Source organism: Falco peregrinus, chromosome 7 (genome assembly GCF_023634155.1).
Source record: "Falco peregrinus isolate bFalPer1 chromosome 7, bFalPer1.pri, whole genome shotgun sequence".
NCBI classification, from domain to species: Eukaryota; Metazoa; Chordata; class Aves; order Falconiformes; family Falconidae; genus Falco; species Falco peregrinus.
Genome location: NC_073727.1, coordinates 89854902 through 89871338, shown reverse-complemented (window position 1 = coordinate 89871338; position 16437 = coordinate 89854902). Strand labels below are relative to the sequence as shown.

General features: G+C 37.3%; 1 protein-coding gene across 2 annotated transcripts in view; it reads right to left on the bottom strand.

Moving 5' to 3' along the window:
- Positions 1-2817: 2817 nt before the first annotated feature.
- Positions 2818-16437, bottom strand: part of FUT9 (fucosyltransferase 9) — a 108950-nt gene continuing 95330 nt past the window's right edge. For both annotated transcript variants that reach the window (XM_027786027.2, XM_055811263.1), the window contains exon 2: positions 2818-11508. In XM_027786027.2, the coding sequence (XP_027641828.1) occupies positions 10421-11500 (1080 nt within the window). In that variant the 5' untranslated portion in view covers positions 11501-11508 and the 3' untranslated portion in view covers positions 2818-10420. The remainder of the gene's footprint in view (positions 11509-16437) is intronic.

Here is a 16437-nt window from a genome sequence, read left to right as displayed (position 1 = left end):
AACCAAAGTTAACTTCATAATTTGAGAGTATGTGTCTGAAAGAATGCAATCAGCTATTAGATGACTGCTCCTTTTGCAGGAACAACATGATTGTGGTATAGCGGCAAGTCTGTGACTGTATGGAAATTATTCTGAAACCTTTTGCAACAACTCTTCCATTTTGATTAACCACATCCCACTGAGTGTGTGTTCTTCACACGTGACAGAAGCCAAGGAAGAATGAAAATGCAGTTGATGGCATTTTCCTCATTCAAGAATCCTGTCACTTATAAAAAGCCTCCTTTGAGAAAAAGAAACATCTCATAAAAAGTGTTGAAATTAGCATGCAATTTCCCAAATTTATTGTAATATTACTTATATGTTACTGAAATCTTAAGTTTTTGATTAAAGGCAAAAGTTTGGAGAGTGAATTTGATCTTTCACGAAAGTATCAATTAGAACATCACAAACAACTAACTTTGACTGAAAAACCTGAAACCGGATAATTTTTCATCTTTCAATGCCAGCAGCTTTGTTTTCTTTCATTTTTCTAATTTCTTGTACATCAAAATCAATTGTATTAACAATTGTCATTGAACTGCTAGCTAATATGTTATTTTTTTTTATGTGATCTTAGGCAAGATTAAAGATGAAGACACCCCGTATAGGTGAGCTGAGCTGCTCTCAGACTCCATTTACTTTTGTAGACTTGTGACTCCTTTACATGTAGTGGGAACTTAGAAATTCACTGCACCTCTAAACACCTACATGTAGAAATATGCTTCAAGATATCTTAAACTACAGTTAGGCCTTTTACCTAAAGACTTGTTATCCTATCCAAAGACTTTATTGGAATTAAAATATATGTCAAGACAATATAATTCTTGAAAGGAAGCTGATGTTTTAATCAGTGTGGGAATTGACATGGGGTGTTTTTTGGTGTGTTAAGCCAGCATGTAACCAGCTAACGGACCCAGAAGTAACATAACTGTTTGTCTGCCTTACCTTCTCTACTAGCCTTGCTGAGAGGTGTTAGCCTGCTCTTGGACTCACGCTGGTTGCATGTTTGGTTCAAGGAACTGTTTTGTGCTGAAGGGCCAGCCTGTGTAAAGCCTACGTGGGGGCTTGCTGCTTGGTTCACTGTGTGAGGAAGTTGTGCCCACAGCAGTCTTATCGCCCACAAATGTGCTTTTGGTGTCTGTAATAGGCACAAATTGTTGGCAGCACTAGAAACCCACTTCAGTGCTGTGCTTTCAGAAGCGAATCATTAGGTCAGCTGCTTCTGACATTCAGGGGCACAGACCTGGCTTTCCAAACACGTGAAGTTTTGTGTCCAGTAGGTTGGTGTATCTGGGGGGAGTTTATAAGTGAGAGGAAGAAGAAATGGATAATTTCAGAAAAAAAGTTCTGTTTTAAAGACAGAAAGTTGCATGTTTGGTCTGAGCAAATGGTATAAATTAAATAAAATTTTAAATCAATTCTCCAAATTAACCAAGTTTTATTAGCTGAGAAGGAAGGAAAATTTGCCTCTTTAATAGAAAGGAAAAGGATTTATGAAGACCCCAACCCATTCTTCAAGCTGCACAGTAACCAAACATAGTATACCGTCTTGGATAAACTGTGTGATCACTGGGACCAAATATTCTATTCTACTGGGAATACTGCGTTATTTATTACATTTGTTCCAGTGGCAACTACTTCAATTTTTTGCATATATATTTAAAAATAAAACTGACACCATTTTGTTAACCACTTGCTATTTTAGATACAGCTCTACAAACGTAGGTTATTTGTATAGTAGATAAAGCAATGGAATATGAGCATGCAAATTGCAACTCTACTCCTCTGAGAACCTTTAAAATTATTTTTTGTAAGGTTACATAGACTAAGAAAGCCCTTTCCCAGTAGCAAATATCTTGTAAATTCCAAAAAATCAAATTGTTGCTGAGTGCTGCCTGATCTTGTCACTAAACGCAAGGCAAAGTAACCACAATTGCAGTACCATCCTGATTCAGCTGTGTTGTTTGCTGTATACAGCAAATTCATGTGACAGTCCATATGAATTCAGTCTGACCCTGAATGCTTACAAGAGCTTCAGGTGTAACAGATTAAAAAGAACTAAAATTCTGTTTGTGAGATCTCAGCCAGAAGTCATAGGCATGACTGGCGATAATCTTTAGATCAGTCTCTTGATAAGAACTATCACAAGAAGAGAATGACATCAGATCTACGAAATAATGATCAAAGACTATAATACACTTGGAATGTTATGTTTTTATTTGAAATATACCTATTACAATAATTTGTTAGGCTTATATAGAGCACTATTATTTACATAATTCAGCGTTTATCCTTTGGGGAGAATTCCAGTGCTCAATAAATAAGTCAGTGAGCTGCTTGTTAACCATCTTGGAATCAGAGTTCTCAAATATTAATTTCACATGAATGATGAAGTCTTTGAAATGGTTACAGTTACCTGTTGTTTCACATAGTAGGTATCTTCTGACTGCAGTCAAATTGTGTTGAAAACTCCGAACATAGCTATAGGTAATCAGAAGAAAGTTTAACAACATCAAATTAAAAAAAAAAATACTGGAAAATATCAGTGTCTGAACCTTTACATTTTTCAGATGCACCTCACTCAAAGTGATGATATTGTTCAAAGGGAACAAAGAAATAGTTTGGTAGAATCCTTGTTATAAAACATCTAAATCATGGGGCAAAATATATAATCAGTAATAAATAAAAAATGCAGCTTTTTATAAGATCTTTTAACATGGCATCATAAAATGTGATCATTTTGTGATTCACATAAAATGTGAATCAGGTAAGGGTGGTTTTCATTATTTTTATTAAAATTTGGTATTCCATGGTTACTATTTCTTACACATGAATTTATGCATTATATATACACTATATAAAACATAAAAAATTAAATTGTCAGTACATGTGTATCATTATCTGAGAAGATGAAGTAAGGGTTCATATCAGATCCCTCTCAACACTCAACAAGAAAGGGACTTAGGTCCTGATCTTGCAGTAAGAGAGTAAATGTGGTCTGATGTTTCTACGTACAGAACTTATCTTTACTGAGATCATACTGACACCAGTCCTGCATGTGTCAACCATTCCAATTTCATGTGACCCATCACAGAAAGTGGGTTTGAATCAGGACAAGAAGCTTACAGGGTTTTCTCCTAATTCTCACAAGGTATTTCAGAGGTCAAGTCCATGGCACATTGCGTGAGTGGCTGAATATCTATGACATTCAGCTATGGCACCCAGTTTTGTTTCCCTAACATACAGAACGACAGAAGGGGAATGCAACTCATAACTACCAGGCATTCATCCTAGCAAATGTAACATTATCATCATTATCACAGAATAGAAACTATCATTTATTGACAGTGTGCCTGCTTGTTCAACAAAACATCTTCGATTTCAGTAGCATTACAGTTTGGCAAAGAATAGTTTCTGAATTATCTTTGTTACAGTTTTGAATCTCTGGCACATTTAAGACACCCACCCACCTATTCAAATAATATTCTAAAGCAAAATGAGTGTTTGCTATAAAATAACAGCTATGTTGTAAATGTGGAAAAATAGTTTACAAAAAATAAGTACAAAAGTGATCTCAGATTTATGAATATGTTTCATATAAAGAAGTCCCGACTAATCTGTGTGTTAGAAATGGCCCTTGGTAGGCTGTGCCACAACAGTACATCACATTTTTCACAGTTTACAATAACACAGTTAAATTCACAATTTGATGATACCTTATATAAGAAAAATAGTATTTTACAAACTATACATTTGGCATCTATTTTTAGCTTTTTTTTTCTGTTTCAGTTCCCTATTTCCTTTTTTCTTTTCTTACAAAATAGTGCAAAATTACAGTGCATTAATAGAAGATTTTGCAAATCCTAATAAAAAGTCAGTATATTTAACTGTTTTGTTCATTCATTGGAAAGAGTTTGGCACGTTTTCATATAGATTTCATATAGATTTCATATAGATGGAAAAGCGTCTCACTTTCCTCTCTTCAGTATATCCATTGAATCTTTAAAATATTAAATTGCACCAAGGGAGTTAACTTTCCAAAATTTTTAATCTCATATCTTATAACATGTGTTACAAAAAAAAGACCAGCAAAGGAAAATGTAGATTTTGTAGTTAATTAATTTGCCAAACAGCATATACCAGACTGACTTTTGTTACCATGTTAGAAAGAAAAGGATTGATGGGAACATTTTTCATCTGGTGACCGCTAAAGTGTTTAGGTACAGCTTCAAGGCTCTATAGGAAACTATCTCAACTTACATATACATAAGTGTTGGTTTACCGTATAGCTTTCAGATTTTGCTATCATGCGTGTCCCTGTAACTGGATCCAAACAGGCTGTATCAAGCCAGCGGGATAAAGTTTCATCAAAGTCTGTTTTCCACTGGACTAATTGACAGAAAGAATAAGAAAGAATTGCTTTTGCTGCCAATTTGCAAATATTACATTATTTTCCTACTAATTATTTACTTAGGAATGTTAATGAAGAGTTCCCCTATGTATGAATAGTTCATTTGTACAGACTGCCATCATACCTCAACAAAATAAAAAGCCAAATACCCTCATTACTTAGAAAAGTCTTCTGCATAATCGTAAACAGGCATGGTGCAGGCTGCAGGAGTGTGTCCTGAGCCACACCGTCAGCATGCCAAGAAATGCACAGAAGATGGATGAATCTCAGGTCAGTTCTTTGCCTTGTTGGCTCAAAGCAGGAATGAGAAACCTGACTCAGATCACAGAGTCATCTGCTAGAGGCTGCCAAACAGCACTCTGTACAAACCTACTCATAATTCAGGCTATTAACCTGGAGGTGAAAGGCTCTCTGCCACATGAGCAAATGTCTGAACTATTCACTGCACAGAGACTGTTGGTTTCAGTTAATTGTGTAGAGAATATGGTGAAATAAAAGATTCCCAATTAATTACCTTTTCAATAGAATAATACAGTGACTTTTTCCAATATGAAAACTGCAGGGTGATGTCTCTAAGCCTAATTATTTCTCATGAGTTTATGGTTTTATCATGTGTATCACTGTGGCATTTGTGCCATGAATTTGAATTACTACTGCATGGTTTATTTAATCAATTTCTTGGCATTTCTGCACCTTTTATGAACATATCCAACCAGTATGAATTTTACACTGATTCTCTGAAGGTAGAATCAGCTAAAACTAGTTGTTCAAATTTTAGAAGGGAAACATCTGTGAACAAGAAGGTTGGTTTTTACCCCAAGCGTTCCACCCTGGGCTCAATCCTTTATTACTAGCATGGGAATCTCCCAAATCACCTGCTGACTCTGGTGGAACATTTGCCTGAGCAAGGAGCAAAAGATGAAGCTGAAATAACTGTCTTGTGTGAATCATATTGATTGATTTCTAAGATTTTAAAATAATTTATATTACAAACAAACAAACAAATAAACCACAGCTGTCAGCCAATATTAATTAAAAAGCCCATCAGCTGGTAGACAAACAAATACTTCCCCTGGACTCTCTTCTCACTAATGTATTAATTTTGACCAAAAAAATACATGAGTATTTGATTAACTTTCACCATTAGGTGAAATTTAAATAGGTCAGAAGACTCCTTGTCAGCCTGCACAGACACGCTTCTCATTCCCACTTTGCACATATAGTTGATCACTCCCAGACTCTCATCTAGACTCCTCCAAAAGGAAAGTCAGTATGGCTGAGACTCACCCTCTCTAGGGCATACTCAGTCCGGATTAAAAGGATGCATACACAACTAGGTTTTATGCTTTCTTCCTAGGATAGTCGTCGAAATACTGCCTCAGCAAGCCTCAGCTCTTCTCACCTCCTTATACCACGTGCAAGTTCACTCACCCTGCCCAGCACAGGCAGGCTGTAAGGCAGAGCGCCATGCTGAGTGGATGGCATGATGCAATGGTGGCACGCAAAGTACGCTGAAGCAGAAAAGTAGGGCCAAGGACAGATACTAAGCCAGAATTAGTCCAAACAGTCTTCATTGTGGAGTAGCCAGTCTACTCACAGGATGGACATACATGATGCAAAAGAGGCCACACAAATTGGCCTCTGCTGGCTATAGGCAGTGCTCTCTGGTACAGTTCCCAAAGGCAATAAAAACATAACTGTCTGAAGCCCCAATGCATTAAAGCGTTTAAGACACTCTTAAATTTAAGCATGTGCTTGAGTCTTATGGTCATATGCATGTGCTTAAGGTCTTTCTTGAATCGATTCCAGAAAGTATTTCATGAGGACATGATTTACTTCAAAATCAAAAAATAAAATAGAATAAAATAAGGATTCTGGAAGTCAGATAAGAAATATGATTAGCTTGCTGACAGACTTCACTCTTTCCCCAAATGTGATTTTGTGTCTAATAAAAGAGATAATACAAGGCTAACAGAAGTCCTGTCCTGAATAATCAGCAAAAGTTATTGGTTATTTAACTGAAGCTTGCTTGATTAGAGATGGGAGAAAATTACATTTTATGGTGTTTTATTTAAAAGCCCAGTTTGAGAAACAAACATAGTAGTTAGAAACGGTAGGTAGCTGTTTACTGTGCTCAGTAGCGCCAATTTCTCATGTCTTGCTCAGCCTGCATGAACTCTACAAATCCCCACATTCATGCTTTCTCAGTACAATTTCTATTTTATTTGATCTGCTTCTTAAAAGACAAGTATATTGCTGGATGCATCTTACACATTCTACAGGCCTCACTCAGGCTGTTTGTTCATTGTGAGTACAACCATCTTGGATGTCAAGAGATATTCAAAGAAACTGGCAACCAGGATTCACTAAGGAATGAAGATCTCATGCTGAGCAAAAGCTGCTGTGGTCATTGAGTGTCTGTGACACGAAAGGAAAACTCTGCTTTAGAAGGCTCTGCTGCTGGTTTTCTCTGATGTCTGTTCACATTCAGAGAGGTAGCAATGCATCAACAGTTAGTATTTTATCTGTTTTGTGTCTTATTTTCCACAGTGAGAAAGGCAGTGATGTTGATAGCTCACTGCACAACAGAGAGCCTAAAACCACCCAAAATAAACCTTTGTAAATGAAAGAATAATGATTACTCTCTATCTTCAGTGACTGACAAGATAACTTGTGACAAGTGCATACACAAGATTATTGTGGGATGGCGAATAAAATAAACAATGCCTGAAATAAAATTGATGAGAAAATAGTAAGAATCGGTGTGTTTTCTCATCTTTCATTTCTCTTTTCTTGTACAACTATCCTCTTTTGCCAGTGGTACCAAGGCATAAATAAGACCTTGTTCTCCATTTTAACTAATTCCATATAATTTATTTACCCTTCCATAATTAATTGGTTTTGCCCACTCTCCTTCACAGTGATTTACTATTCGAGTCTATTCATGCTAGCTGTTTATGTAGGGTAGCTCACTGAAGGAGCACAGACATCACAATGCTTAATGTTATATACAAACTGGAATCAATGTTCTGTGGGTTACGTGTGTAGGTCTAGGCAGACTGCCTTCATGCGTGCATGGAGTCCAGATGTTTTAAATCCATTGCTTCACATCATATACCACCTAGGCTGGACATGCCTGACGTTGCTTCATTTTCTGTCAGTAAAATTCTTTATATCCAGAACTGTTTAAGGCTCAGTACCTGAAGATCACTTTAAAATCTTCATAAAATAGCTGGCTCGCTTGTGTTCCAGCCCACATTTCTCAGGAATGTCAGTGAGGCATAAGGGTCATGTCTCTTGCTTAGGATTTGATCATGATGCTTGGTCATTTCAATCTGTATTAGATTACTCTCCTGTTTTATTAATCTTTGAAACACTTCTATCAATGCAACCTAGATGCAAAGTATACAAGCCTTCTGTTGAGTTTCTGTGAAGAGAACAGCTCTCCCTGTTTCTCAAAAGGCTTTCACATTTCTTAAATTCAGCCCAAGATTAGCCATGCTGACTGGATCCAGTGCTTACAGAGATAATGACATTACTTACAGGCTTAAAATTTAGTGTATATTTCAAAACTTTCCTATGTATACACTGACTGATATTTGTAATAACAAGACATGTATTTCATTTTTGTGCTTATTTGTTATCAATATAACAATTTATTGGCTGAAACTTGATGCCAAGAAACCAGTCTGATTTGACACAAGGCCTTGTATCACTCAGCACAACTCCTACTATCTGAAATAAGGGACTGTGGGCATTCACCAAGGGGTGAATGTACTTCCCTTGAGATCAATGCAAAGCACTTCCAAATTCCAGCGTCAAGGGAATCAGATTATCCAGCCAAAGCAGTGGCATATTCAGTGACTGAGAATTTCGCAGCCTTCCTGAAAACAAATAGTATGATGTCCAATAGCACCGACTGTAAACAATAGCCACTTGCCTTCAAAATGATAGCAATACTACTCACATTACATCCATGTAAGCACTTTGTTTTTAGAAGACTGGGTTTCGTTATATTGCATTAATTTGCAAGGTAAGCTTATCTTGTTTTGTACTGGGTTGCTGGTGAGTTTAGGGGGTTCATAGTATATTGCAAACTAGCTTTTAAAGGCAGCAATAAATAGTATAAATACATATCTGGATCAGAATATATCTTTTGAAACCATAGGGAGAGCACAGTATTTCTATAACCTTTCCATGGAGTTTCCTGTTTAGAAATGTAACTACATTACTCTTACAGCCTTCGGTGTTTCTATTCCAGCCTGGGGTAAAAAATAAATCTGACAAATCATCTTATCTTTTGCTAATTGTTTACCATTGTTTATCCCTTATTCCTTTAGCAACATTGTTATCTGCAAGTTTAATCTTAACTCCTTGGTCAACAACTTCACTTGATCAGGGTCATATACATCATCTAAACAGAAGTTTTTACAGTTGGTTTTTTTTTTTTTTTTTCCCAGTGGGAGGTATTTGTGACATTTTGACTTGAAAAAACAAGATGATTGGCTTTCACTTGATATCACAACATATCCATACATTTATGTCATTAAACCAACCTTGTACATATGAATATATATAGCAATCTGGTATTTGAGTCTTAGCTGAAAGAAAAAAGTAATGAAATCAAATCACACATTAAAAGTAGACATTTTAAACAATCATGACTATCATCACACCTTTGTATTTGCTATCAGAGCAAATTTAATTCTTAAGAACTTATTTATATATTCAAATTGTGATAGCAACTGCTGCTTTTAAGAGTGCATTTGTTTACTTATACCTGTCATATAAAATATTTTAAAAAATATAATTAGCTTAATGAGTTGCATGGTTGAATATGTCAGCCTGATAACTTATTTACTGAATTTCAGCATAACTCTTTCAGAAAATTGTTTGGTCTTTTTTTTTTTCTACGTTCTTGAGTCGTGACAGGATGTTGTCCAGTTAAAATTAGACTTCAACAGATCGTTACAGAATTAGTGAAAAATTCACAATTATTCAAGGAATTATATGAAAGAAATTGCTTAAATTTCTCAACAAGCTATTTCTAAAAATCCATTATTACCAGCTGAATTCAGTGCATGAGGCTGAAGTAATAAAATTCTAATGTTAAAATCAGTTTATCTCTGTATCAGTGTAACACCACTTACAGCTCTAGTTCAGGTAAATAATACTCGAGACACAATGAGACTTGCACTCAAAAAATTGTATGAATCTGGGCTTTTGTCACTAAGGTTGTTCATCTACTGTAAAACTGACTTCTTTATTCTTCAGAGGGTAAGAACAGACATATTCCTAAAGGAACTTACTGAAGCTATTTGTTAGGAAACATTTTTTGAAACAAAGACTGTCTACTATTGTAATACCTTTTAAAAACTATTTTTCGAGGTTCATCAACCTTAAAAAGGGGTGTGATTGACCACGCTGGAATAATGGTAGGTATTGAACTTTACTGTGTTATTAAAATGTAAGATGAACCATAAAAAACTTTACTGTCTTTTGAAATATTACACACATTTCAGACTGGAACAGCAATTTATGTTCTTAAAGTTCTCTCTGGCATTTAAAAGTTGTGTCTTCATTTTCCAAATAGGTTAAACAGCAAATGTAATGTTAAAAATAAAAAAGTGTTAAAAAGTACTACTTTAAGTGTGGGACATATTTCACATAAAATATGGAAAATCTTGTTTAAAAATTATAGTAAACAATCAAATATTCTTCAGTGCACATAATTAGTATGTACATTATAATTTAAAACTGAGTATTTATGTCTGATGATGATGGTCTTTTAAAATCTCTTATGAAATATAAATAGGATAGCCAAGAGAGGATAGCTGATAAACCATAACATAAAGTTCTCTTTTCCTTTTTTTTTTTTTTTTTTCTCTTTTCCTTTCCTCTCCACTTGGACTGAAGTTTCCTCTGGCTTCTTCAAAAAAGTACACACACACACACACACACACAAACAAATTAATTCCAAAACCATTTTTCTAAATTTCCAATGGACTTATATTCCTGGTGTCTTTTCACATGATCACAAGCAAGACATGCGTGTGATTCCCAGAACCTGGGAAGATGCACTGAGAAATCCTTCTTCCAGTTGAAATAACTAAGGTACATCTTGTTATTTTTGTCAAGCATCAGAAGATACTCTGCCAGGTCTCTGGGGGAGAGAAAATCTTCCACGTGTATGAAAGAATCTGCTGGAATGTAATTCTCATAGTTTTCTCTGGAAGGGCCCAGTACGACTGGTACTGATCCGGCCAGAAGAGCATTGTAAAGTTTCTCTGTAATGTAATCTTTGTGGATTGAATTTTCAAAGGAAAGGTAGAATTTGCAAGTAGAAATAGTTGGAATCAGGTTTTTATCATTGATGTAGTCTCCAAAGGCTTGTCCATAGGTATGTATTTCAATGTATTTGCTAAGTTCATTATAATACTTGACTCGAGCGTGCTCAGGGTTCCAGTTACTTACAACCCAACAGACCAAGTTTTCCTTACTTGGCACCTCAAATGTAAAGGAACTTGTACCGACCATCATGAAGCCATAAGGCACCTGAATATCTGAATCACGCCGATAAGTCAGGGTCAGGTTAAAGAGGTGTTCGATGCCACTCTTCTGTGGAGTATGAGTTGGAGATTCCAAGTTCATCCAAATCCACTTCTGGAATGGTGGCCTGGCTTGCTGAGGTAAATTAGTCAGATCCCAGCTAATGTCCCTGTGATGAATGAGAACAGCATGGGATCTGTTATATAGTGAGCGGTCAATAGTCAGATGGCACCCGTGGATATTGAACATTGTTTGGCAGGATGTTAGATCAAATGTCTGACCAAATGGCCAAACCCAGATCAAAATAGTAGTTTCATTAAGATTATCAGTTTTGGAAGAAAAGAAGCTCTTCATTTTCAAAACTGAACTGGCTGATTCTATAGGACCAGAGATCCAGCTATTTGTTGGTTTGATATAAATTAGTATAAATGCCATGAAACAGCCAAGGACAATGAAGATAATTAAAAATGGCCGGAAAATTCCTTTAGATGTCGATGTCATAATTTGTTCTGAGAAAAAAGAGAGGAAAAGAAATTGAGAAAATAACATGAAGTGTTAAATTACACATATATGTCCTGTTAAAGCAATCAGTCATCAGACATCAAAATGGATAGAATTTCAATATGACTGACCTGTAACCTCAGAAATTTCCTTTGAATGGAGAGGTATGGGTCTTTGCATGCTATTCATGACAAAGTGACAATATTTCTCCACATCACATTAAAAGCTAATTGACATAAATTAAAAGCAGGATTTTAATACATCTCATACTTGGTAAAAATCAGTATATATACGGAGAAAACTTTTTGATTAGAACCTAGGCCAAGAGTTTGAGACACACAAGACAGACAAAATTATCCTTTCATTCTGTCTTTGTGCCTGCGTAAGGGATAACATACTGCAGATTTAGTCCATGCATATTCGTGTGTATATACATTTGGAAGATATAGGATTAGAAGAATGAAAAAGGAAGGGACTAGAAATTTAATTCTGTAATCAGTAAGACTGTTAGAAAACTAGTTCGTGCTTGATGGCTACATGAAGATGAACATTCATGCCTTCTCCAGAGGATTCCTAAAACAGCTAAGGAAGGAAAGCAGCAATACAGGTTCTCAGCTTCCTTGTTCCCATATGCAGCCTCACATAGTTCCCACATAAAGAAAAATGAGTAAAAAGATGTCCTTAAAATATTTGATCATATTTTTATGCCACATTCCTGTGTTAAAAATAAGGAAAAGTAGAGATATGCTGCATCTTTGGGAGGTACAATTTTTCCCATGGGGAAAAAGGGGTATGGAGTTCATACAGCCTCCTTTGGCCTTCCTCTGGTTGTGTCCTCCTGAGAGAAGTGATAAATCTCTTTCCGGAACTTCTATTCCATATGTTTCTTGTGAAACCTAGCAAAGTTAGGGGTTGCTTACTGCTAGCCTTTGCTCCTGAATGTAGCCCTAGAACTCAGAGGTGTTCTAAAAATAAAAACAGTTAACCATGTAAAGAGCACAAGGGAAAAAGGAGTGGAAGTTAGTTACCAAAAGGAAGTCTTCTGAATATACTGGCCTACTTTAGAAAGGTGATTCTACAGTGCATTTTAATGAATATAAATTGTCTGGCTTGCTTTCTCTGCATATTTTTCAATTATTTGAGTTTTTGTTATCTTTGCTAGCTAGCTCCACAAAGATTTTATAAAAATACCACCCCTAAATACACACTTAAAATATACACTATATATGAATAAATAAAAGAAAAATTCATAATCACAGAAAGCAGAAAGAGAATTTCAGGCCTTTAAACCAGTTTCATAGCTCATCTCCTCTAACCTGTGAAGTAAGTAGTTAAATTAAGCATGAAGACTGGTAGAATGTGATTCAGAGGTCCATTAATGCAACATAAATTTGCTGATTTGTGAGTGTAAAAACTGGTGTGAGTATAGCCCTACAGTTACAACAAATATGTTTTCACCTTTGTTGTTGAGGAAAGGAAAAAGGAGGGAATGTCATGCCTAGCTTTTCTCTAATGTTAGGAAAAAGTAATTTGCCACAATGTCTCTCCCATTTTGGGAAGGCAGATGGTCTTAAGTCTGGCTTTAGTTGTTGTGGTGGGTTAACCTTAGCTGGCTGTCAGACACCCACCCAGCCCCTCTCTCAATCCTCCTGCTCAGCAGGACAGGAGGAGAAAATAAGATGAAAATCTCATGGGCTGAGGTAAGGACAAGGAGATCACTCACCAGTTACTGCCACAGGCAAAACAGACTTGCCTTGAAGGAAATTAATGTACTTTATTGCAGATTAAAATAGATTTGGATAGTGAGAAACAAAGACAAAAGTTAAAATAATACCTTCTCCCCAACTTCTTCCCAGGCCCAGCTTCCTCCTTCACTCCCAAATTCTCTGCCTCTTCCCTGCCCCTGAGCCATGCAGAGGGATGGGGAATGGGGGAGTGCAGTCAGTCCGCAATGTTTTCCCTTTCTCCCTACACCTTTCTCCAGCTCCAACATGGATCCTTCCCATGGGATACAGTCCCTTCAGGAAAAAAACCTCTGCCCCTGAGTGGCCGTCCATGGGCTGCAGTTCCCTCAGGGCATATCCCCCTGCTGGGGCATGTGTCCAGGCTGCAGGGTGGGCATCCTTCCACTGCATCCTCCCTGGGCTGCAGGGGAATCTCTGCTCTAGTGCCTGGAGTGCTTCCTCCCATCCTCCTTCCCTTACTTTATTGGTCACAGGGTTGTTCCTCCCATTTTTTTCCCCCTCATTCCTCTACTACCTGTCCCTTTCTTACATGCGCTTTCCCCAAGGCACCACCAGCCTGGCTGTGGACCGGCCATGCCCTGAGCTGGGCCCACTGGGGCTCCAGCCTCTCCTCACAGAGGCCCCCCCGCAGCCCCGGCTGCTGGCACCCAGTACAGTCATATAAAACACAGTGGTATGTTGATTCTGCCTCTTTTGTCTCAGCAGCTTTCTTAAGGACATACTTTAGCAGGTTCTCTGTGCTTTCAGCAAAATGATCCTGAACGGAGGTAAGGGGAGGAACTGTTGCGTCCATGGCTTTTCCACTTATCCTCATGAGTTTAAATCCCTCTGAAATAAAGATGAGGTTTTACAGCAGCATCACATGGGCTTTTTTTAGCCTATGTTGATTTTTGCTGGAAAGTATGTCTGGAGGGGAGGTTATGACCCGTGAGAGCGGAAGGCTGCTTCCCTGCCTCACTGCAGTGAAAGTCAGCATGGTGTCTCTGAGGAAGAAGGGATTTAGGCTGAGCCGCAATAGGAGATGAAGGTTAAGGGAAAAACAAGAGGCTGAGCTGATCTTCATGTAAGTTTGCTCTTCATTTCTGTGCTATTGAAACCAACACACATAATAGGTATAGCTTTTGATTGAACAATTAGTGTGAGCTGAGTTTGAACAATAGGTGGGAAAGGTGTCTATTCACCGAGACTGACCATTTGCTAGGGATTGAAATGGATGAGAAATCAGAAAAGGACCTTAACATTGTTCCTTGTGACTTACTCTCCCTCCGGTTAAAAGCCCTTTGACACAAACTTCTCTGATAGGGATTGTTTTACACTAAGCTTTTCTATTAACTAATAAAACCCCTGCATCATCACATGGTGATTCTTGCTGTATAGGAAATGACCAGATATATGTATTCTGTTCTCTGATTGAAATTCTAATGTGTCCACGGTATTGCATTTGTGTAGAAAGCTTTTGAATTGTAGTGCCAATGTGAGGATAAACACTTGCTGTTTGTGCTACCCAGAGTACCAATATTAACATCTCACAAGACTAAATTAGGTGAGTTTACCTATTTTATCCCTTCCAGGTCTATTTCCTTGCATTGCTTTGCTGTCCTGTGAACTCATGTGCCCCATCCTGATCTGGGACCATGGTTCTTAGATTTTGTCTTTCAGCAAAACACTAGCCTACAGTCAGGATAGTCCTATTTAGTTTTTCATCCTTTGGATTCAGAGAGCTAACTGTTCATTATGCAGACTCACACATCCATTAGATGTATAGGCATCACTGGCATGCTTCACTTTGAAGCTACTGCTAATGGGATGGTGGAAAAGGGTTGTAAAAGCAAGACCTATTAAAACCTGGAATGAGAGGCTTGCAAGGAAGCAGAACACCTGAACAGACTCCTAAAAATACCACTTACCTATACACCAAAAGGCTGGATAGGATTTTGTCATGGAATTCTATCTTTCTATTCCATTTTGTGCTAACTCCAGTAATAATTCTTAAAATGTGCACTGGGAATAGCCATAATTTTTCAGGATGAAGTGCTAATCTCAGATGCAATAACTTCTGTGCTTCATAAAGCAGATTAGGTAACCTACGGAATGGACCAGCAAACTCTGCCTTCATGGCTTTTGGGACTGTCCTGTACACAGGCAGGCAGCAGTACAGTGAAGGTGTGTGGCAAGCACTTGTTGACAAATACTATTTTCTTGAGAAGGACCTTGTCTGTACTGCCAGGAAGTATATGTTGTGGATTTTTGTTTGTCCACTAGAATTCATGGAGTATTTTTTTCACAGTATTCTCCAAAATGTGGAGTCTTTTCCATATTATTCATTTCCTTCTTCTCTTCTGTGCCCAAGATAACCATTGATCTCCTGCTGTAATTCTCACTATAAAGGTGACGCTAACGAGATGTTTGTTACAAGACATCCAGCCAAATAACCTTAGTTCACCCTTTCTCCTTCATGGCTTTCCTTTTACCACAGAATCACAAATTTCCTTTTTGCAAATCCCATCCCCCATCAATCTCTGTCATGCCAGATTCTGAAAAGAAAACTTTGTCAAAGAAATGTGTTTACTGAGCCTTTTGCCAACTGAAAGAATTAGGTGCTTTTGATAGTTTTATTATAAAGTACATTTCAAAGTGTTGTGGCATAGCAAGTATTTTCTTTTTTTCCAAGTTGAAAATATAGTATTTCATCAGTACAGGACTATTTTTGGCTGTTCAAAACTTAGCAAGGCTCCTTTTTAAGTGGAAAACTTGGCATCTATTAGCAAGCAACTCTTTTAGTAGCAGTGCAAACAAGGAGATAGTAACAGGGTACCAGCAACGTTAACCCCAAGTACACCAGGCAAGGCTTGCAACAATATATCTGTTTTGTGAATGCATCAGGTCCACTAAGACACAAAATGGAATTTTATGGAAACAGTTTCATCATGGCTTCATTACAACTGTGACTAGTCAGTCATTCCAGAAGGTAGAGAGATGTTTTTTTCTGGTTACGCAACATGCAGGAGGGAGAATGTGTAACATTTTTGGTCAATAATATCAGTGCCGGTTTCCCTGGTGTATTTTTACATCAGTTTCTCTGGTATACCCTGAAGGTTTTGCCAGTAGCCCAATATATATTACTGCTTGCAGAGGTGTAACTTTCATTACTAGTCTAATCCTGCAATTTTCCAAAGGAAAAGGACAAAGGAA